The sequence below is a fragment of the Colobus angolensis genome, unplaced genomic scaffold, assembly GCF_000951035.1.
Source record: "Colobus angolensis palliatus isolate OR3802 unplaced genomic scaffold, Cang.pa_1.0 Scaffold46, whole genome shotgun sequence".
NCBI lineage: Eukaryota > Metazoa > Chordata > Mammalia > Primates > Cercopithecidae > Colobus > Colobus angolensis.
In genome coordinates this window covers 5,815,313-5,839,265 of record NW_012118043.1, presented here as the reverse complement: position 1 = coordinate 5,839,265, position 23,953 = coordinate 5,815,313, and the positions used below count along the sequence as shown (strand labels likewise).

At 34.2% G+C, this 23,953-nt stretch overlaps 1 protein-coding gene across 3 annotated transcripts in view; it reads left to right on the top strand.

The window, feature by feature from the left end:
• The window catches only part of SLC25A36 (solute carrier family 25 (pyrimidine nucleotide carrier), member 36), a 39,503-nt gene that overhangs the window by 9,824 nt on the left and 5,726 nt on the right, over positions 1-23,953 (top strand). For 2 of the 3 annotated variants that reach the window (XM_011958108.1, XM_011958107.1), the window contains exons 2-6: positions 5,305-5,469; positions 8,247-8,324; positions 11,811-11,911; positions 19,903-19,969; positions 22,569-22,858. In XM_011958108.1, the coding sequence (XP_011813498.1) occupies positions 5,305-5,469; positions 8,247-8,324; positions 11,811-11,911; positions 19,903-19,969; positions 22,569-22,858 (701 nt within the window). The remainder of the gene's footprint in view (positions 1-5,304; positions 5,470-8,246; positions 8,325-11,810; positions 11,912-19,902; positions 19,970-22,568; positions 22,859-23,953) is intronic. The other variant, XM_011958109.1, reaches the window with a different exon arrangement.

The window sequence follows — 23,953 nt, the reverse complement described above, 5'->3', positions numbered from 1 at the left end:
TTTTGAGGTGGAGTCTTGCTCTGTCACCCAGGCTGGAGTGTGCAGTGGTGCAATCTCAGCTCACTGCAACTTCCACCTCCCAGGTTCAAACAATCCTCCCACCTCAGACTCCCGAGTAACTAGGATTACAGGTGTGCACCACCACGCCCAGGTAATTTTGTGTGTGTGTGTGTATTTTCAGTAGAGGTGGTGTTTCACCATGTTTGCCAGGCTGGTCTTGAACTCCTGACCTCAAGTGATCCGGCTTCCTCGGCTGCCCAAAGTGCTAGGATTACAGGTGTGAGCCACCATGCCTGGCCTTATTTTTTTGTTGTTTTTTAATTTTGTTTTTTGTTGTTGTTGTCATCATCGTTTTGAGACAGGGGCTCACTCTGTTGCCTAGGCTGGAGTGCAGTAGTGCAATTACAGCTCACTAAAGTCTTAAACTCCCATGTTTAAGCCATCCTCTCACCTTGGCCTCCCAAGTAGCTGGGATTACAGGCATATGCCACTGTACCTGGCTGTTTTTTCTCTCTCTCTCTCTCTGTTTTTTTTTTTTTTTTTTTTTTGAGATAGAGTTTCACTCTTGTTACCCAGACTGGAGTGCAATGGTACAATCTCGGCTCACTGCAACCTCTGCCTCCCGGGTTTACGCCATTCTCCTGCCTCAGCCTCTGGAGTAGCTGGGACTACAGGCGCGCACCACCACACCCAGCTAATTTTTTGTATTATTAGTAGAGACAGGGTTCTACCATGTTGGCCGGGCTGGTCTCGAACTCCTGACCTCAGGTGATCCACCTGTCTCGGCCTCCCACAGTGCTAGGATTACAGGCATGAGCCACCACGCCCAGCCTCTTTCTTTTTTTAAGAGACAGAGTCAGGCTGGGCGCGGTGGCTCAAGCCTGTAATCCCAGCACTTTGGGAGGCCAAGACGGGCGGATCACGAGGTCAGGAGATCGAGACCATCCTGGCTAACACCGTGAAACCCGGTCTCTACTAAAAATACAAAAACTAGCCGGGCCAGGTGGCGGGCGCCTGTAGTCCCAGCTACTCCGGAGGCTGAGGCAGGAGAATGGCGTAAACCCGGGAGGCGGAGCTTGCAGTGAGCTGAGATCCGGCCACTGCACTACAGTCCGGGCGACAGAGCGAGACTCCGCCTCAAAAAAAAAAAAAAAAAGGCAGTGTCTCACTGTGTTGCTTAGGCTGGTTTCAAACTCCTGGACTCAAGTGATCCTACCACCTCAACCTCTGAAAAGGGCTGAGATTACAGGCATCAGCCACCATGCCTGGCCAGTTCAGATTCTCATGTGTTTTACTTGCTGAAGTGTTTTTTAAATATCATAGTATTTACCTTGTCTGTTGGTCTGGCCGCAAAATATTCGTAATACTTCTATTACAAAATTAGAAATACATAACTACATAGCTACCATTTATTGAGTACTTTTTATGTGCCACTTTACAAAATGCTTTATGTGGATTATATCATCTTTACAACAAACGTGTGAGGCATAGGTATTGTTTTTACTATTGTTGTTTTGTTTTCGCTGTATAATATTTATTTTCTTGGAACCAGGAATGACTGGGTAGGAATCATGGCTTTATGTGCTCATGTTGTTTTTGTTTGTTTTCATTTTAATTATAGAAGTAATTCATGTTCATTGAATACATTTTTTAGAAGTTATTCATATTCAACAATACTCTTTCTTAGGTTTTACAGAATATAAAATCAAAACATGCACATGTTTATTATAGATTTTGGGCCTGTTTGTGGGTTTTATGCTCAGTACATTTACAAAGTAAATAAACTAAACTGCTAAAAAGAAATCAGGCAAAGACAAATTGAAATTATTATGGTTTGCCATAATAGATCACTGTTGTAGTGTGAATATGGTATGGACCAACCCACAGGTTCTTCTGAGTTCTGCATTGCATATACTCAAAGTATACTGTGTGATGATGACTCATGTCTTTACCACTTAACCCTCAACTCTTATCATAAGTAAATTGATGGCTTCTATTCAAGATTCTCCTTATGGCCTTACATATAATGAGGTTTTAAGACTATTTCATGGCTGTTTGAAAATATCTTTTCCTTGTTTATTGAGTATTGAGGTTTCTAAGTTCTACTTAATTTTGTTTCAGATTTGCTATAATCCTACTACTTTTTGTCTAATTTTGTTGAAATTTGACCATATAATTGTGGTTTTGACATTTTTTGGGGGGAGGTTAAATTTTTTTAACTGCCTATTTAAAGCTATGAGTGGAGGTTTTTTTTGAAATACTAAGCTTATTTATGATTGAATGTTTCACATAATATAAATATATTCAGCCCCAGATAGTTCATATATTAAGAATTCCTACTAGTGTTCACATATTTTTTAAATCAGATTTGTCAGTGTATCGTTTACATACAGTAAAATCTGTGCTTTGTTAAATGTATGCAGTTTATTGACTTCAGCAGATTTATAAAGTCCTTTAAGCACTACTATAGTCAGGATATTGACTGGGCCCAATGGTTCATGCTTATAATCCCAATACTTTGGAAGCCTGAAGTGGGAGGATTGCTTGAGGCTAGGAGTTCAAGACCAGCTTGTGCAACATAGCAAGACACTGTCTCAACAAACAATTAAAAAACTTAGCTGGGCATGGTGGCATGTGCCTGTAGTCCCAGCTGCTAGGGAGGCTGAAGCAGGAGGATTGCTTGAACCCAGGAGTTCAAGGCTACAGTGAGCTATGATCGTGCCACTGTACTCCAGCCTTGGTGACAGAGCAAGACCCTATCTCAAAAAAAAGGATATTGAACATTTTTTGTTATTCCAAGAATTCCCCTGTACCCCTTGCAGTCACTTTCTTCCCTCTCCTCTACCCCTTGGAAACCACTGATCTCATTTCTGTTTGTCTCATTTTGCCTTTTCTAGAATATCATAAAAATGTTTGCTTAAGTAGGGATAATTTTTTAATGTCAAAAATAAAAGCCTTTTGTGCCTAGCTTTTTCAGTTAGCATAATGCTTTTGAGATTTATCCAGGTGGTGGCTTTTTACTGCAGAATAGTATTCCATGATATAGGTGTATCACAGTTTGCTTCCATTAGTTGATGGACATTTGGGTTGTTGCCGGTTTTTAGCTATTAATAAATATAGCTATTATAAACATTCATGAACAAGTCTTTTTGTGGACATACCTGTTCATTTCTCTTGGGTCAGTACCCACAAGTGAGATAGGGTTGTGTGGCAGTTTTATGTTTATCTCTGTAAGAAACTGACAAACTGCTTTCTAAAATGTCTGTACCATTTTTAATTCCCACTAGTAGTGTAAGAGATTTCCAGTTGTTCAGCGGTTGGCTGTTGATCAGTCTTTTTAATTCTAGCCATTAATAGATGGGCAGTGGTATCTTATAATGGATCTACTTTGCTTTTCCCTGATGACAAAGGATTTTGAGAATTCTATGTGTTTTATTTGCATCTATATGTGACTATCTGTTAAATCTCTTACTGAATTACGTGGTTTTGTTCCTGATTATAAGCACTTTTGCAGGTAATGATTTACAAATATTTGTTCTCAGTCTGTGGCTTTCATTTTCTTCTCAGTTTCTTTCATTATCTTAGCAGTTTTGGTTTCTTTCAGAGTATAAGTTTTTAGTTTTGATAAGGTCCAGTTTTTCAGTTTTTTTTCTTTAATTTGTGCTTCTGTTGATCTCCATGTAAGAAGTCTGTGCCTAACACAAAGTTAAAAGATTTTTTTCCAGATGTTTTTTTCCTAGACGTTTTATAGTTTCATCATTTTAAACTTAGGTCTATGACCCATTTTGAGTTAACTTTAAAATGTAGTGTGAGGTAAGGGTTACGTTTTTTATTTTAAGTATGAATGTTCTTTATCTTTTAATAGTTTTGTTGCATAAGTTTTTCACTCATTAGTTGCATACAGTTTGGTTTTATCTTATTTTTTTGGTGGAATATACTAATAAATTAATGAGACATATTTTTATCTTTTAAAATTTCTTTTAAATTCTATTTGGAGTGATACTAACCTTGCCATGCCTGCTTTCCTTTTTATATATATGTGTGTGTGTGTGTGTTTTAATTGTGGAGGTAGAATTGTTTAGTGTTTTATTGCATGGGTTGCTTTTCTTTTTCTTCTTTTAATGCCCATTTTGAAGGTCCATATTAACCTGACTCAACTAGCTTTTCTCTTTGACTGCACTAAGAGCTTTTCTGAGCAATTTTCCCTTTTGGTTAGAAAGCCGTTCTAAAGGCTTCACTTAGTAGCTATTAATGTTTTAAGAGGAAATTATTTTCTACCCTTGTATTTTAAAATAGTAAACTAATAATTACTCAGCCTATGTCTTACATACCTTTTAAACAGTTTAATGTCATTAAGAGCTTTTGTTCTTATGGTTCTGGTGATCCATCCTTTTATTTATGTTGGATTATTCTAACAAGCCTACCTACATTGCACAGATTTCCATATGTAGGCCTGACAGACATTAATTGTGAGACTCAAATGCCAATTTTTTTCTTTTTTGAGACAGGGTCTCACTCTGTTGCCCAGGCTAGAGTGCAGTGGCGTGATCATACTCACTGTAGTCCTGAACTCCCGTGCTCAAGCACTTTTCCCACCTCAGCCTCCCGAGTAGCTAGGACTACATGCATACCCCACCATACCTGGCTAATTTTTTAAACAGTTTTTTTGTAAAGTGGGGTCTGGCTGTGTTGCCAAGGCTGATGTCAAACTGTCCTCAAACCATCCTCCTGCCTCCTCCCAAAGCTCTGGGATTACATGTGTGAGCCATGCCTTCAAATGCTGTATTTTTTTGTAGATGAAATACTTTTGAATATTTGGGTATCTAACATAAGAGAACTATATATGTTTAACTATCAGTGAGTTCTTTCGTAATGCTCAGAAGACCATTTCTTCAGTTTGAAAGGACAGGAGTTTGAAAGACAGGATATACCTCAAAGAATGGCCTAGATTTTAACAGAGCCACAAGTTATATATACATGAGTACTAAATCAAACCTTAGGACAGTATTTAAAGCCATGATGTGACTTACCAGTACAATTTTAGTAACAGCACCTATCAGTTGAAGTCATCAGCAATTATTCTTGCCAGATAGTTATTAAGCTGTGTTCATTTTAGTTACTGAAGATGTTTGTATGTAATCAAATAATGGAATCTCTTAAAAATTTGTTTAGTCATCTAACATAAAAAATTACAAATTTTAGTATGTTGGCAAAGCTCCAGGTACCCATGAGGATTACAGCTCTGGGCATATGTACTAACTTATGAATTAAGTAGATGAGCTTTGTTCTTTTTTTTTTTTTTAGATGTGGTGGTACAGTGGGAGCTATTCTGACATGTCCACTGGAAGTTGTAAAAACACGACTGCAGTCATCTTCTGTGACACTTTATATTTCTGAAGTTCAGCTGAACACCATGGCTGGAGCCAGTGTCAACCGAATAGTGTCTCCTGGACCTCTTCATTGCCTGAAGTGAGAGCATAGTATTCAGTAGTAGTAGTAGTCAGCAGTCTTTTTTAGTTTGCATTAGTGATTTCCAGATGTTTGTTTACTTATATTCTGCGATGTTTAAAATGATTCTTTATAAACCTATTTACAGAAGTTACTCTGAATTGTACTCACAAGGAATGATAATCCCTAATGGAGAAGAATAGTTAGATAAGATAAAGTGTAATTTTATTTCCAAATCATGTGTATTTAGAATATTTCTACATTTATCCAGTGGATTTTTTTCTAAAGCTATTATAGGAATTTTATTTTGGATTATTCATTTACTTTTGAAATGTGATAATGTTTAATGCTAACTCCTTTCGTGTATGTTTTTAATGTTCCAAGTACTCTCACAAGTAAGTACATCCAATTAACGACAATCTGTGATTTTTATGTAACCTAAGTACAACTGAGACAGCAGAGTTCTAATGCTATTCAGGATTTGTTTAACATTTCCTGATGGTTTGGAAAAGATTTGTTTTTACATTTTGCCATACTTCATTATGTTGCCATTGGATTTGAAATTTCAAAACTATTAAAATCAGGTTTTGCATGTTTATACTCGTAAATAACAGAATGCCTTTGTGTCTGCCTTATCAGCTCACTGTTTGAACTTAGTTCAGTAGTGTTTATTTTGTAATAGCAAATAAACTCATTCTGTGTATTTACCTTTGTTACTAAAAGGTTTCATCAGCCTTTTCTTTTTTCAAACTTGTTTACATAAGTGCATGAATAGGTAGAACAAAATTGATAACAGTTTTGGGCGTGGTGGCTCACGCCCATAATCCCAGCACTTTGGGAGGCCGAGGTGGGTGGATCATCTGAGGTCAGGAGTTAGAGACCAGCCTGGCCAACATGGTGAAACCCTGTCTGTACTAAAAATACAAAATTAGCCAGGTGTGGTGGTGTGCACCTGTAATCCCAGCTACTCGGGAGGCTGAGGCAGGAGAATCACTTGAACCTGGGAGGCAGGGTTGCAGTGAGCCAAGATCGTGCCACTGTATTCCAGCCTGGGTGATACAGTGAGACTCTGTCTCAAAAAAGAAAAAAAAATGCTGTAGTTACAGATAAATATTTCTATCTGATTTATAATAGGAAAAGTATTTTAATACCATGATTTTGATATTTACTACCACAGATTGCCTCTCCTTAAAATTCTTCTTTTGACCTCTGTGATAATACTTTTTAATTCTCTTTTTCAGTGGTTTTGCCTTCTCTTCACAGGAACTTTTGTAATCCTTCTGGGCTGTGTTTTAGTTTCTCAGTTTTTCAGGCCCACTTTTAAGCTCTTCATATATTAATTTACTTAATCCTCACAGTAACCAGTAGAGGGGTACTGTTTTTGTTTTGTTTTGTTTTGTTTTACTGCTGATGAAACTAAGTATGAGAGAAGAGTTATTTCAGGGTCTTAGAGTTAGTTATTCATTACCAACATTGGGCTTCATATCTTGAGAAGTCTGGCTGCTCAATTCAGGCCTTAAATTAACCATTAGACCAACTACCTTTAAAGAGATCCCTCTTAAGCAGATAGATGTTTGAGAACTACTTGGCCTAGTCTGTTAACTCTGAATTAAAATACCTACTCTTCAGTTTCTGTTCCTTCTCACTGCCAAAACTTCATTTCATAACTTACTCCAAAAAAGCCTTCTGTGACTTACACCTGGCTCTGTTCCTTTCTCTACTGGGCATATATATATCTAGGTTGTATAGTATTTGCTTGTTAATATGGTCTGTTAATTTATTTGTTTTGTTGTAATTCTTTTTACCAAAACAGAACAGCAAATTCCACAGTGTCAGGGGCCTCGCCTTCTTTTTTCTATCTACTTACTTTTTCTACTTATAAACAGCTAATTATATACAGTTAAATACTCAATATAGCAACTGTTAACTGAGTGGCAGGAGAAATAACAGGCCAACCATTCTGGTACCTTAAAGGACGTTAGGGTGATAGATTTAGCTACAGCATTTCCATGGAATGGTGATGAGATAATACTGCAGTACTAAGAAGTATTGTCCAATATTGAGTAAAAGACCTGAAAATTAGGAAGGAACTACATTTCTAGTTGGCAAGTAGTTATTAAGCTTTCAATTTGCTGGTAAAGATAGTAAAGTTAAGGAAATCAAAGATAAGAGTAGCATGATCATATGAAAATAATGCAGAACTCTTTATCTTTGTGTCTTAATCTTTCAGGAAAGAATCAACAGATATTTTAATCACTACTACTAAATCTATTATCAGTCTTCAACAGTTTATGCTATGTCATGAAAAAAACAATGTTTTGTGTTTTGTTGTGTTTCCTCTTTTTCTTTTAATTTTTTTTTTTTTTTTTTTTGGAGACGGAGTTTCACTCTGTCTCTAGGCTAGAGGACAGTGGCACAATCTTGGCTCACTGCAACCTCTGCCTTCCAAGTTCAAGCGATTCTCCTACCTCAGCCTCCTGAGTAGCTGTGATTACAGGCATGCACCACCATGCCCAGCTAATTTCTGTGTTTTTTATTAGCAATGAGGTTTCACCATGTTGGCCAGGCTGGTCTTGAACTCCTGGCCTCAAGGAATCTGCCCGCCTCAGTGTCCAAAGTGCTGAAATTACAGGCATAAGCCACCGTGCCTGGCCACAAATTTTTAATAAATAAGGAAAACCAGAGAAGCATAACATAATACAAATATACTGGATTTAGAATCTAACTTTATTTATACAAAGTAAATGAAGTACCAGACTTTGAAGGATATTTCTAATAGAATGTTTTTTCTCTTTCAGGTTGATTTTGGAAAAAGAAGGGCCACGTTCCTTGTTTAGAGGATTAGGCCCCAATTTAGTGGGGGTAGCCCCTTCCAGGTAAAAAAAAAAAAAAAAAAAATTGTTTAAAGTTAAGCAGATTATGGCGATCTCTTTTGTTTCAGCACACCTGGATTTAATCATTTATAGATACAGTTAAATTTATAAATGTGGTTTTCAATGTTTATGGGAAGTTAAAATACTTAATTTTCTTTTTAAGAATTACAGAACAAATTTATATAATAATGTTTGGTGGTAGGAAATGGTACTGGATATTTTGAAGACTAACAGTATTTCAGTGCTATTAGAAATTAACAGTAGTAATACGAATACAAAGGCTATGCTTCATAATATAAGGGAGAAGGTATAGTATTTGCATTAAATTATTGATAGTGTTATACTGGGGAAAATAATAAAGTATCGCATATTATAGCTAGAAGTTTAAGGAACACTGTATTTATAGGTAAGAGTTTTAAATGTTAAAATTCTATAAACGGACCTGAGATTTTTTGGGGGAGATGTTGTGATCAAAGTTGAAAATTATGAATATATTATATATCTTTATATTGCATTGACTAGGAGATTAGTAGATGTAAAATTAGTAATATTTGCAAGATAAATCTGGAAATACCCTCATAGCTAGTGGCAGTATATTGAGTCTTCTGGGGAGATGCTTATGCTCTCATCTGACCATAGGAGTTAGAAGAATTTGGGGCTGCAGGATTGAAAATCTACACAGGGCTAAGGCTGTAAAATACTCCTGATATTTTGAGATAAGTGCTTGGTAGATTTGTGAGTTTAACTAAACCAGCTCTTGCATCTTGAAAAATTTTGACTCTAAGAAAGGTAAGCATTCTTTTAAACAAATATTTTCCTTGGACCAAAAGGCATTTCAGGTATCTTGAATTTTTCTGCTTTTCGTAGCTATCCTGCTCTGCACGCCACCTGAAGTTAGTGTTCGTTTCTCACTTTGCACATAGAAATCAAACTTCAAAGAAACAAGATAGAAAAGTAGAACCAAAGGACTAGGAAGGATGTCAGGGCTTAGAACAGGGTTGAAGAACGGGACAAAAAGTCTAAAAACCTGAGAATTTGTGTATCGTTGAAGGGCAATAAGTGATGTACATGGCCTTTACCATAATAAAAAGAAAGCTATTCAAGGAAGATGCTGAAGAGATGTCAGGGTGATAAGGATAAAGAACTATGGTGTAACAGGTATCAGTAACCGTCCAAAAGGATGGTCATGGCACCATGTGTAGGTGCAAAGGACTGCATAGTAAGATCATTGTGAAGCAGTTTTTATGCAAAGTCAAAAGACAAAGAACAAGCAAAGGAACTAATAACTAAAGGAGCAGCCAAAGGAACTAGCAGTAAGAAAGGGGAAGATCTGGAACTCTTAAAACTAAGTCATTTTTTTGGCTTATGGGACAAACGGAACAGATAGAATGGTTCTGTTACCTATTAAGGAAGCCAGAAGGACATGAAAACATCACTTCATCATTTTTCTCTGACACCGTTGCATCTTAGATTGTTGTACAAAGTTCATATTTAGAGTGAAAATGCTTTCTGTATCCAAACCATGTACCAGATCCATGTCTTGTTATTTATTAGGTTTCAACTTTTTATGGGTTCTTTTCTCTCTTTAAGAAAATATCCAAAATTGCATCCTAATTATAAAAAAAGTTAAAAGAAAAAACCAAATGCAATGGCTCATCCCTATAATCCATCTTCTTGGGAGGCTGAGGTGGGAGGATCACATGAGACCAGGAATTCAAAACCAGCCTGGGCAACATAGCAAGACTCTATCTCGTAAAACAAAAACAGCAAAAAAAAGTATTGCGTAAAGTTTCTACCCTAAACACATCATCTCTCATCCTGTGTACCTTCCCAAACATTCACACTTCTCATAGATAACCACCATTAATAGACAGTTCCTGTATATTCTTCCAGTAATTTTTCTGGGTTATCATATACATAAAAACATGTATACTTAATATTTATTATGCTTTACATAAACTGAATCATACTAAATGTTTAACCTAATTTAACTTGAAGTTTTTCCATGGATAGTATGTGGGGTTTTTTTTTAATTATATAGTATTCTATCATTAATAAATATTTGCTTATTATGCATTTAGATTATTTTTAGATTTTCCCTGTATAAACAATGTTTCAGTAAACATACCTCAACCTTTATCTTTGAACACTAGGAAGTATTTTTAGGATGGTTGCCTAAAATTAGAATTTCTGAATAAAAGGGCATATGCATATTTAAGACTAGTGAATATTACTAAATTACCTTAGTATAAAAAGGCATACTGGATTTTTATCCCTTATCCATAGCCTTACCAATGCTGGCTACTGTCCATCTTTTTTTAATACTTACCAAATGGACTGAAAGGGATTTTTCACTGTTTTAATACATATTTAATTTTTGGTATAGTCATACTTTCTTGTAATTTGTCATTTGTCTATCCTGTGAATTGCCTATGTGTCTTTCATGGCTATTTTCTCATTAGGATTTCTTTTTTTCTTACTGATTTCTAGAAATGCATTGTTTATTCCTCTTCCCAACTTGGCATCAAGTGTATCTTACGTTTTTCTTTCTCATAAAGTACGATGTTTCATTTTAAGTTATATTTTCCTTTTTTCTTAAGCACATTAATAAAGGTACAACAGTGAAATTCTCATTTGTATTTGTCTAATCTGATTCTTATTGGATGAGTAATCATCCAATAAGATGGGGAAATAACAGGATATTTCATACAGCAAGCAAATAATTCAAAGCATGGGAAGTTAACATAGAGGAGGTAGTGGGGATGCATAAAATCATAGTCAGTAAGTTAACAATGAGAGAAATAATTAAATTTCACTCAGTGTTTACAAACATTGGAAAACATTCTGACCTGATGGGTCTGATTTCTTTTGTTGGAATTGTTTTGTCTGTTTAAGGATAATGTGAATTACAGTGTGTGTACTATGAATTAGAATATACCACAGTATCTTAAAATTGTTTAGCATATATTTTAATCATTTGGATCTGCTTCACCCTCTTCTCCCCATGAAAAAAATTATATGTTAAGTGCTCATGCCATATCTACTTATGTCCAATAACTATATTTACTTTAGCCTTAGCACTGCACCAGCCTTACAGCCTTATTCATTCGTTTAGTTTCTAAACATCAAAATCTTAAATACTTTTTGTTTAAATTAGTTATTTTGTTTTTATTTTCTTTTTTTAAAATTTCATTTTTTCTTTTTATCTTTTTGGATACCAAGTTTTAGTGAGTTAAATGACTGTCAGAGTATTGGATGGGGGTCTGTTTGAGGATGAATGGTAGGAACTTTACATTTGATACTGTCTAATGAGTCAATACAAAAAGTACTTCAGAGTATTTATGAAAAGTGTGTATATCTAATGTTACATGAGAATGTGGCTAGGACTTTGTTTATGGTTTTTAAATTTCTCCATTCTAAAATTATGAAGATAATTTATATGTAAGTCTTATGCATTAAGAACATGCTTATTGATAATCTCTATTTTAGAGCAATATACTTTGCTGCTTATTCGAACTGCAAGGAAAAGTTGAATGATGTATTTGATCCTGATTCTACCCAGGTACACATGATTTCAGCGGCAATGGCAGGTATGAATGTATAATATTAAAAAACTTTTTGAAACCTAGAGGCTTAATATTGAATTATAAGTTTGTAGTGAGAAGTTGATGATTTATGTGCTTTTCATTGATTAGATGATTTTTACATCTATCGATATAAACCAAATTAGGTATATGTAAAATCTGTCATCAGTTGACATTTCTGTAGTTAAGAGTTTCCATGCTAGGGTACAAGTAATACATTTATATTGCCTTGTGTAGTCCACTGAATGTTTAGTGATCATTGTTAACAGTTTAAAGAATCCAACCATAATTACACTGTAAATAAGTTACCGAGCTGTGATTTACTCTTCTCTCCTCAATTTCTGTTAGTGTCTTTTCCCTTTTTGCTGCATGTTTTGGCTTCTGTCTGAAATGTGTCGGCATTTCTTGGTAAAGTATTCATTTTGTCCTGTGCTCAAATGCTGAAATTTTTGTGAGTGATGATAATTCAGTTACCATGTGTATTTTTAAAAATTGTTTATTCTACATAAATCACACAAAATAGCTCCTGAAATTTAGACACTGGCTATGTGTACATGCTTACCATAGAAATGTTTCCAGGAACTCTCTCTTTCTGTCATCACTGATAAGTATATATGATTCGGAATTAAAACAACAAGTTTTAGATCTTTATACTGCCATAAAGATAAACAGTTGGTTTGACCAATCTGGTTCTGGAATCATTTGCTGCTATGCATGTTGGACAAAGCCATGAACTTCGGTTTTCCATAGAAAATTATCCCTAATATCTGAGATTTATTGCATATTTACTCATATCTCAGATTTTCAAATTATGCTGTAACTTTATAAACTGTAGCTGCTTTCATCAGCTATTGATCAATAAATTGAGTGTCAATTATGTGCTTAATAATGAGTGCCCTAAACTGTTAAACACTTTGGTTTAAAAATAAATTGAATCAATTTGACCTGTATACTTCACGAAGTAAGTTAGTTTGAAATACAAATTTCTGAAAGGTCAATAGCCCTTACCATATTACAAATTGTTTCTAAGACTTTTTGTATTTAGTAATTGTCGATTGACTCACTGAAGCTTTAAAACTGGAACGGACAATCTAAAGGTCAAAAGAGTGAAATACAATCATTTACCAATAAGGAGACCTTGGGCAAATTATGTAATTTATGTGAACCTCTGTTAGCTTACCCATGGAATGAGTCAAGTGGTCTACATAGATTTGGATTTTGAGAATCAGTTCTTTCATTTAGTGCCATAGAGATTATCTTGTTACAACTAGAATTATTTTTAATGTAATTTTTACAGATGTTGAATATTAATAGATAGAATTTTTCCCCTATGAATTTGGATGTAAGGTAAAAGTTGGTGGCTAGTGACAAACCTTATAACCACTCTATCAGGTTCTTTAAAAGTACATTTCTGAATTACCAGTGATTATGTTTTTGGCTTATAACCTCAGATAATTATAAAGAAATTTTAATCTTATTTGAAAGAATTGGAATCTAGAAAGTTAGATGAGCGGTCATTTTAAGTTGATTTTTTTTTTGAAACGGAGTCTCGCTGTCTCCCAGGCTGGAGTGCAGTGGCGTCATCTCTGCTCACTGCAAGCTCCGCCTCCGGGATTCCCGCCATTCTCCTTCCTTCGCCTCCTGAGGAGCTGGGACTACAGGCACTCGCCACCGCGCCCGGCTAATTTTTTGTATTTTTTTTAGTAGAGACGGAGTTTCACTGTGTTAGCCAGGATGATGTCGATCTCCTAACCTCGTGATCCGCCCGCCTCGGACTCCCAAAGTGCTGGGATTACAGGCGTGAGCCACTGCTCCCGGCCTTAAGTTGATATTTGTTATATCAGTATAGCAAATGTAGAGGTTCAGAACATATTTCCACTGGAACATCTTATTTCGTTAGATTATCTCATCAGAATTTATTACTGTATTTTGTATCACATTGCAAAGAATTTCAGTAGAATTGTCACTTTGCACTTTTTTCTCAAATGTTTACAAATGTTAACATGTAGTTCGTTTTTATCTATACATTGATACCATTTCCCAACTTGAATTCTTCGAGTTTTGGTAAACTTATAGTCTCATACTTGTTCAGAGGTTATTGCACTGTACACTTACTGTGTAGAAAATACTGCTTGAATTTGTTTGCAGTTACATTGTTCTTAGAACTGTGTTTTCAGAGTTTCTGTGCACTATTAATGAGCATTAACATTTAGCTTTGCAGTTTTATTCATAACTATATGGTTGGTAAAACTGAATGGTCCAATGCAGACTCATTAAAGTAGCCTTTTTCCCCCTTTGTTCTTGAAATAATCTAGACCAGATTACTCTGGGGTTTTTTTAGGATTATTTTTATAGGTCTAAACATGAATGATTTGGGGGTGTGAAGTAAAGATAGTTCTGTGAAAAATCATTTTCAGCTGTCTATTCAAGGGAAAAAATGCTAACCTTGTCACTTTAGTACACAGAAACACACTAAAATGGACCATTAATGATACTGCCTGCAAGATTTTAACACACCAGATAGCACATACATTAAGGATTTATAAGGCACTGTACATGATTTTTATTCCAAGTGTCCTCTCAATTCATTTTCCTTTTGCATTTTATCCATATGAACTCATGTTTAGATACTAAAAATTTATTTTATTAAAAGGACAGTTTAAAGTGGGTCTTTTTATTTGTTGTAGTGCGTACTGTAAGAATGTGTAGGCCTCTAAAATTGAGCTGTACATTTTCATGCATTAAAAATTTTTTTCAGTTGTGAGGATATTTAATCAAATTAAATAATGTTGACTCTTAATATTTTACCTGCCCTTTTTTTCTCCTACACATGACCTTTGACAGACTCAGTGTATCTCAGCTATTGAGGGTATCTGTTTTGTTGCCTGTATATTTTGTTTAAATTAAGTTGTATATTCCTTTGTATACACCTAGGCACAGATGTATGCAAAAACATTTATTAAATTACTTCTTTCTTTATAGTAATTCCCAATTTTTAAAAGATTTTATCTGGCATGTATATACTTTTATATAGAACATTATAAATGTAAAGGAAATGAATTCTGATTTTGATTGGATTATATATTCATACAGTTACTTCTCAGTTTTTAAAATACTAGTAATGTAATCATTGAAAGTTTCCTGCATACGTAGTGGGTTTTATTTGCTTACAGCATACACTGTTATTTTTCAATTTGTGTTTTTCTATTAGACTTAAACTTCGTTATAATAAAGGCTTTTACTCATTAAATACAGGTATTGTCTTGCATTTAAGAAATATTTTTGAACAATATTTTATTTGTCCATGGCAGTTAATTCAGCCAGATGGATGGTGGGACAGATGTTTTGTGTGTTTGTGTGTAAACATTCTTCCTGTTTTTTGTTTTGTAGAACACAAGAAATTAAATACAAAATAATGCAAAATATTTCATAAGTATGGATGTGCAATATTACTGGCCATAGTGCAAAAGGTGAAAGGTACTATTGTAGCAACGTATACTTTATTTTATTAAGAATTTATATAAATAGCTCCAAAGTGAAGTTACTTGAATATTCTGTTGGGTTTTTTTTTTTTAAAGATTTACTAAGTAGGCTGATTGTTAAAGAATAGAAATTGTGTTTTCACCTCCTTAATCATGATAGATAATAGTGGTAGGAAAATGGGAGATGATGATCCCCGCTAAATACTCCCTTTTGACAAGGTTAGCATTTTTTCTTTAAGGCAGAATTGATCTTCTTTTAGGTAAGTATTTAGATTCTGAAACTGCTGCAGATGGTAGGATTTTCAGTACTCGGTACATTTTTTTAAATGGCCCATTTTGATATTCCTTTCTTTTTTTTAACTTAAAATTTTCAAAAAAGTTAGATCTCACAGTAAATATTTCTCAAATCCTTCCAATGGGATTCAATTTGTACACATGTTTCTGATGAGGTCACTGCTTGTTGTTATGATACAGAAAAGCCTGTGTCTATTTTAGGCATTTACTGTACATTTCTCCCGAGAAAAGAGTGAGATCGTGTCATCTCATGCTCCCCATCCGCAGGTCACTTCCTGTAGAAATATGGACTAACTTAAACCTCGTGAGTACTGATCTGAGCATCTCTTGCAGCCTGTAGTATAAGAAACGCACCCTGGGATTTTATAATAGCTGTGGAATTAGGAGGCGGGAAATTAACTTTTATTTCCTGAATTTGTGTGTGCATTGCGTATTTTATAAAGGCTAAGTCTGATTCCTTTATAATATTCCTTCTAGAAGGAAGAATGAGGTATTTTTCAGTCGTCATGTAATAAAAGCCTGGGGTCTTCAGCTTGGCGGTAACAGCCTTGACCTCCAAAGAATGTGATAACAATATATAGCTGTAAATGGTATTATACTGTCTTAAAAGTTTTAGATAAAATCACAGTTCTCTTTGCTTAGCATAACATATTTAAAAGCCTAATACAATGCTTTCCATTCTTTTTTGTCTGTTGATACTTGGCTTTCTTAGAACTCTTTTGCAAAAAAAAATAATAATAATAATAATATCATTACTTTGCAAATAAATGCAGGATAAGTATATATGGGATCTTAGCTGTTTTAGTTTTAATTACTTTTAAAAGTGGTGTTAATACATTTAGGAGGTTAGGTGGGCTTTGTTCTTACAGAAGTTAGTTGAAATAAAAAGTACCGAAAACGCAACACTACAGGTATCACTCACTTAATGAAATCAACATTTTCAGCAAGTTTAAGCAGAATTTTTCTGTTAATCTGGTTTTTAATTGGTCGACACTGTCAAATGGAATCTTACTTAGATAAAGCAAAACTTTTAAAGTAGCATTTAAAAAAATTTTTTAAGCTTTCTAACATGCTAACCACCCTACTAACAGTATGGCCAATATATTGGCACTTTGCTTTTACTGACTATGGAGCAATATTAGTTCTTCTTACCTTACAAATGGATCCCTCATGTCATCTTAAGTTCATTTTCATGTTTCACTAGGTGCTCAGAGTCTTAATATAAATTAGCATATTATCAAAATGTCACAAAATTAAAATGCAAAATAAAAAGTAATAAGCAATTTCTAAATTTCAGGGGCACTATTCCCAGTATCTTTGTATGTGTTTGTCTTATAAGTAATGGGAAGATATGTTTAGCTTGGGCTAACCTCAAATTGCCTTGCCATATTTAATGCTAAGTTACGATAAATTTTTGTTTTTTTCCATTGGCTTCATTTCTTAGATTATTAGATTATATTTATTAGATGTAATTATCCTAGTAATGTCTATTTAGTTTGCTAAAGTGTCTTTGGTTAGGAGAAAGTAATAGCATAAAACTCAAGGACCTGAGTTTTAAGCGGTAAAGGGCTAATAGCTGAAACTCTGTGGATTGTGCCTAGATTCTTTATCTAACCCAATGGTTTGCTGGCATTTAGGTTAGTGTCTTTATTAAGAGCTAGCTCTCACTGGGAGAGTTGAGCCAGAGCAACCATAGTAAACATAGCATACTGATAATAGCAATTACATAGGGATAAGATAACATTCTCTCACTTACCTAAATTTTAATGTGGCCTGTTACATAGGTTAATTTGTGCTTGGAAATGAATTTTAGTTAAGTGAGAAATACCTGTTGTTTGCTTTGTGACATTATAGTAATATGTACAGAGAATAATTTAAAATTATAATTTATGGGTCTTTAAAAAGTTTTGTTCCTAACAACATTTATAAAAATTTATTGTACTATTGTAAAGCTTTTTATATATGGGTTTTTTTCCAGCCTCAAATTCTTTTGTGACTTGGAAGAGTATTATGGACAGAAGCTTGGGTATTTAAAGTTTGTTTTTAGAAATAGAACTTTTATTTAAAAAAAAAAAAAAAAACTTAGGTGCTCATCTTCTTTTCAAATAAGTATAATAAGATGAATGAGAATTTTTACCTAGATTGGCTTTTTTAAAAGTTAGATGTAAAGATTCCCAGTTTTAAGCTTTTAAAATTCAATAAAAAGCAAATAGTTTTTCTTAAGATTTCTATAAAATGATTAATAAAAATCATTGTGAATAATGCAGAATATTTTGTTGGTTTATGCTGCTTAGCAGCTTTTTACTTACAAACCCTTAAATTTGCTGTACAGACATTTAGCTAATACAGATATTTAAGTTTACAAAACAAGAATCATTAAATTGGAGTTTGACCAGAATATTGATGTCTTATTGCTTTAAAATATAATTTGAATATCCTAGCCTTTTCATGTAGAAAAATGAGGTTCAAAAGAAGAGAAAAATAATACTCTATAACTTTATTCTCAGTTAAGCTAGAACCGAGCAAGAAAAATATTTAAACTGATCTGATAGTTTCATGTTTTTCTTTTATTTTACCAAGAATATATGCATGAAAACAACCTTTTATATAAAAAGATGTTCCTGGCAACATGTTCAACATTTTAAATTTTATCAATTTAGTTACCTGCTGATGCGTCTAAAATTGCTGGTCCCATTCTAGTTTTATACTTACGTATGTAGTATTAAAAGCACTTAAGAGAATTGTAGACTATATAATCTTTACAAAAGTGGTAAAGGAATTATTTAAACTGAATATTTATTCCATTTATCTTGCTTGCTAAATAGATTTAATTGGAACATCCATCTGTGTAATATCTGGCTATTTCTACAATGTTAAAACAGTGGCTTAAGGAAGTAAAATTTCAGTTAGCCAGTTACTGACATAGAAAAGAACCCCGTGAGACCAAATTCAGCTTTGTAAACAATTTAGTATAATTATTTTGCATATGTAGATATACCTTTGAAAGCCAAGAAAGGTTTATGATTGGATCTGTATTATATTAATTTAAAAACAAATTATTCTTAAGTATATTGTAGCATTTCTGTTCCTGTAAGTACTTTACTCATCTTAAATGTACTGATCATTAGCCACCTTTATAAAAATAATGTGCCTGACCTGCCTAGTATTTGATAGAAATATTAAAACAGTTAAGATCCTTAAACATTTCTGCATATAAGTTTTTATTGAAGAAATGTAACTTAACGTAAGTAGTTCTATGAAGTCTGTGTAAATTAAAACCCTGTTTTGTGTAGATGAAGCAATCTTTATAAGTTTCTGTCATCAAGATTGTATTTTGTGTGCTATTTTTCCATAGCTAGGAAGGTGGCAAGTAAAGCATATGCACTATCCTAGAAACATACTGTTCCAGATAGATCTTAATTTACTACCTGGAATGAGCCATCTTAGGTGACCATCATTCTGCACCAATACTTAGTACATAATACTTTAGTTTTAAAGTAAACTAGAGCTGTCTTCTACCCTGAGTTTCTTCCATGTCTATAAAAGTAAGAGGGAACTTCCAATTTGTAACTTTTTGAACTTTTGAGTTTTTGTATGTGTTTAAGCAGATGAAGATAGGCCTGTCCTAGTAACCCTAACAAAAACCTTACTGTGATACGGTTATTTTAACAATATTAGTAAGTATATACATAGAAAGTATTCATGGGGCCAAACAACAGTCTTTCCCACTATATAATCAACTGAAGATCAAAATATTGGTAAAATTTGACATTTATGTAGAATTCATTTTGAACGTAGTGTTTTGGAATGCTAATCAAACCCCAGGTAACTGTTTTTTTAGCTGGTTTTTAGGATCCCAGGTGCATGCTTTTTAGCCGTAGAATACACAAAATGTCTATATGTTTGTAGAGATGGATTTCTGAATTCAGCTTAGACAGTAGAAAGCACCCTAAAGGATATTCTAAGTAGGTTGGGAAAGCAATTTATATTCATTTTGCTTTTAAAAGAATCTGTTTAGGACAGAATTTGAGAATTCATATAGATTGGAAGTGAAGACAAATGTTTGTCGTATGGATTTGTAAAATGAAAAGTGTAACATATACATAAGTTAGTAGTTTATATACATTTTCTTTAATATAGATTTATCTAATTTTTAAAACCTTAAAGTTAATAGTGTATTCTTCATTTTTACCAGAGTTCATTTTAAACATGTTTGTTTAGGTTTTACTGCAATCACAGCAACCAACCCCATTTGGCTTATAAAGACTCGGTTACAACTTGATGCAAGGTATGTTAATTCCTTAAAATAAAATTGGTTAAAGTGGATTTAACTACTTTTTTTCTATGAATTTTTTCTTTATTTTGCTGCTGAATTTGTTGTTGTAGTTTTGAAACGGGTCTGCCATCAGAAAAAAGATAATGTAAGAGTTGACAATATGAGCTTTTCCAAGTGAAAAAAGTGTATTATTAATATGTGTTGTTTTGTTTTGTTTTAAAAAGAGTGGCTAGAAAGATTCTGTAGAGAAACAGAAAGGAAAGAAAGAGATAGATTAACCTAACCCAAAAGATAATACTTTCCCTACATGGGTATTTATAATTGGCCTAGGCTAGAACCCTAGGCTGACAAAATAGTTCTCATATGTCATCTGTTACCACTGACCACTTTATAATAGCAAGATTCATTCATTCAACAAATCTATATTAGCAGATACTGCTATGTCTTAGAGATGCACCAGGAAACAGTGGGGACTAATTTTAAATGGAATAATCAAGGAAAGGTTTTTTGAACCCATTTAAAGCAGAGGAACCAATCAGTGCAAACCTCAAAGGTTCTAAAGTGTAGGGCCTTTGGTGTTCTGGGAACTGAGAGTAGGCCAAAAGCAGTGCTGCATAGGGTCTTGCCATCTCAACTCTCCTATTGGCTTTAGAATAGACTCTTAAGTAGCAAGATGGTCCTATCTTATATGTTACAATAATAATATTAATGGTTTTAAACTATTTTAGACTTTCAGTCTGGAGTAGGTTCTGTGTATAACATGTTTTTACTGTTTTTATATTTTGGTGTTTGGGAAATAGTGTTATGTCCTATAGGCTTTAAGTCAAACTGATCTAACTTATCATTAACAATTATGCCTGCTTAAGTATCTGTTTTCCATCTTCTGTCATGTTGAACTATATACTGTTTGGAAACTTGAAAAGAAGTATCTAACTGTTTAATCTGAAATAGATCTTTTAATAAAATCTTAAGTGTTGTAGTAAAACTCCAAGTTTATTTCTTAAAGCCACATATCTGAAAAGTAATGGTAGCTAAGACTTATTCCAAAGGTTAGAAAGTACAAGATGCTAGTCCACATTATTCTATTGTAAACTACCAGGGTTAGGTTTCACTGTGTTTGGCGTTGCTTTATAAGGAATTCAGGAAAAGCGTGACTTAAAACTCTTTAATATTATGTTTTTCCACTTGAAACACAAGCTAGCACAATTCTTAGGCTTGCAGGGTTGGGGAGTTAGATAGGGGTGGGGTGATAATGAAAGGTTGACTTGAGGATTCTAGTTTATAAGGCTGAGGGCTGGGTGCAGTGGCTCATAATCCCAGCACTTTGGGAGGCCAAGGGAGGAGGATTGCTTGAGGCCAGGAGTTGAAGAACAGTCTGGGCAACACTGCAAGACTTAATCTCTACAAAAAAAAAATGCATGCCTATAGTCCTAGCTACCTGGGAGGCTGAGATGGGAGGGTTGCTTGAGCCCAGGAGTTTGAGACTGCAGAGAACCATGATTGCACCATGGAGACTCCATCTGTTAAAAAAGAAAAAAAAGAAAAATCAATTAAAAAAAATAAAAATAGGGCTGATATGTCACCTTTCAGGATTTGTATCTCTTTTAACTTGTGAGGAAACTAGTTACAGTTGGTTTGTGGATCATTTATCTAATAGGTATTCAATATCTAAAGACAATCCATTCATCAAACTGGTGGAATCTGTAGGTAATTAAGTGGGTGTTGTGGTGGTTTTATTTTATGTCAGAAACAAGTTAGGTATAATTTATAAATAGGTAAATTTTCCCTTTTTTTATAGGTAGCATATAAACCTATCTCTTTATAGATAAGGTCCTGTTGGGGGAATCAGTATAAGGTAACAAATATTGTTAAAACTCAAAATTACATGCATGTGTAGGAGAAGATGTTGTATTCTGTAAGAGTAGGTGCTGCCCCCTTAGGTAGAACTAAGGACATTGTCTTAGGCAGAGTACTGAATGAATACTTAATAACACTACAGGTTCTCATTTACTAGTCACCAGGGAGACTGATATGGCCATTGCCTTTAAATGATCATAGGGAATTTGACTTACATTGACCCCATCACCTCTTAGGTAGAATATGAGTGGGGTTGAAAGAGAATCCCTCAGGTGCACAGAATTTTAGTTAATCATACTACTTGCTTTATGATATTCTATCATCATTAGTGTCTCAGTCATTCTATTTGTGTTAGTAAATGCAAAGGAAATTCAGTTTACTTAGAACTGGAATTAATACAATGTGAGGATTTTTGTTTAGTTTGTTTTGTTTTTGTCTTGAGCTGCAGTCAGGGTGTACAGTTCCTAAAGGATTTTATTGCTTATCCCTGCCACGTGAACCCCAATGAGGACACGAGACTGAAGATTCAATGTAGTGCATTTTGCATTCAGTAAAATAAACTATTTACATATCACTCATTTCATATGACAAATTTGAGACAAAAGAATAGGAAATCTAAAATATGAATTTTTTTACTCTAATTCTTCATGAGTTAAAGAAGGCCATTCTTTATTATTAGAGTGACATATTTTATTATATTTTACTTACTTTATTTAAAAAACCTATCAGTAAGATGTTTCTTTTTGCTTTTCAGGAACCGTGGGGAAAGGCGAATGGGTGCTTTTGAATGTGTTCGTAAAGTGTATCAGACAGATGGACTAAAAGGATTTTATAGGGGCATGTCTGCTTCGTATGCTGGTATATCAGAGACTGTTATCCATTTTGTTATTTATGAAAGTATAAAACAAAAACTACTGGAATATAAGACTGCTTCTACAATGGAAAATGATGAAGAATCTGTGAAAGAAGCATCAGATTTTGTGGGAATGATGCTAGCTGCTGCCACCTCAAAAACTTGTGCCACAACTATAGCATATCCACATGGTAAGAAGAGATATCTATTAAATCAGAAATATTTTCCCACCCCAGCCAACAGCTCACTTATTAAAGCATTTATAATTTTACTGCATTCTGGTATAACAAAATTACAATTCTTGAGAGTTCATAATGAGATTAAATCTGGTTAAGTAACGTAGGCTCTATTAATAGGTCAGTATTATGCTATCAGATAACATGGTGATGATTAGCATGAGCTCTGAAGTCAGTCAAATTCCAGCCTTACTCACTTCAGCTTGGTGACTTTTGGGCAAGTTTCTGATTTTTGAAAAGAGCATATATGTAGGCACTATAGTAGATAGTTTACATACATTACTAATCTACGTAAAAATTGTCTAAAGTACTTATTTTCCCTGTTTTGCTAGAACATAACCAGAATTGTTCTCCTTTTCAGATGGAATACTGAAAAGAAATGTAAACATGAAATAACTTGCCCAAGGTCACATACCTACTTAATGCTGAAGCCCAAATTTGAATTAAAGTCTGCAATCCCAAAGACCAAGCTATTTTACATTATTTCATGTTGGCAAATAAGTATATTAATATTTCTGTATTTAAATTTTATAATAGCCTTTTTCATTGATAGCTAGATAAATCACTTAAGAATTTATCTGCTACATGCTGAGGTTTTTTGGTAGCTTTTTTGGTTGTTTTATTTTAAGCGTAGCTTTTGATTTTTGCATGTTTAAGATTTGTTTTTTAATGTAAGCGCTTCATTTTTGTTAACTTACACTGATTAATATTTACCGTGTCCATTGTAGATCATATCAGGAAAAATGAGACAGGCCTAGAAAATGCACATTTGCTCTAATAGTAATTTATGAAACCAACTCTTTAACCAGGTTGGACTATGAACTTATCTCAGTTTCCTGAAGGAATTTCCTGACTTTTCTAAAAGAAGTCAAAATATGACAGTATCAGCAGTATTGTTTAGATACTGACCTGTGGGGTGAGTTAGGATGGTGGCCTGCTAAGGTGTAAAGAATAGAGTTTTGAGGCCGGGCGCGGTGGCTCAAGCCTGTAATCCCAGCACTTTGGGAGGCCGAGACGGGCGGATCACGAGGTCAGGAGATCGAGACCATC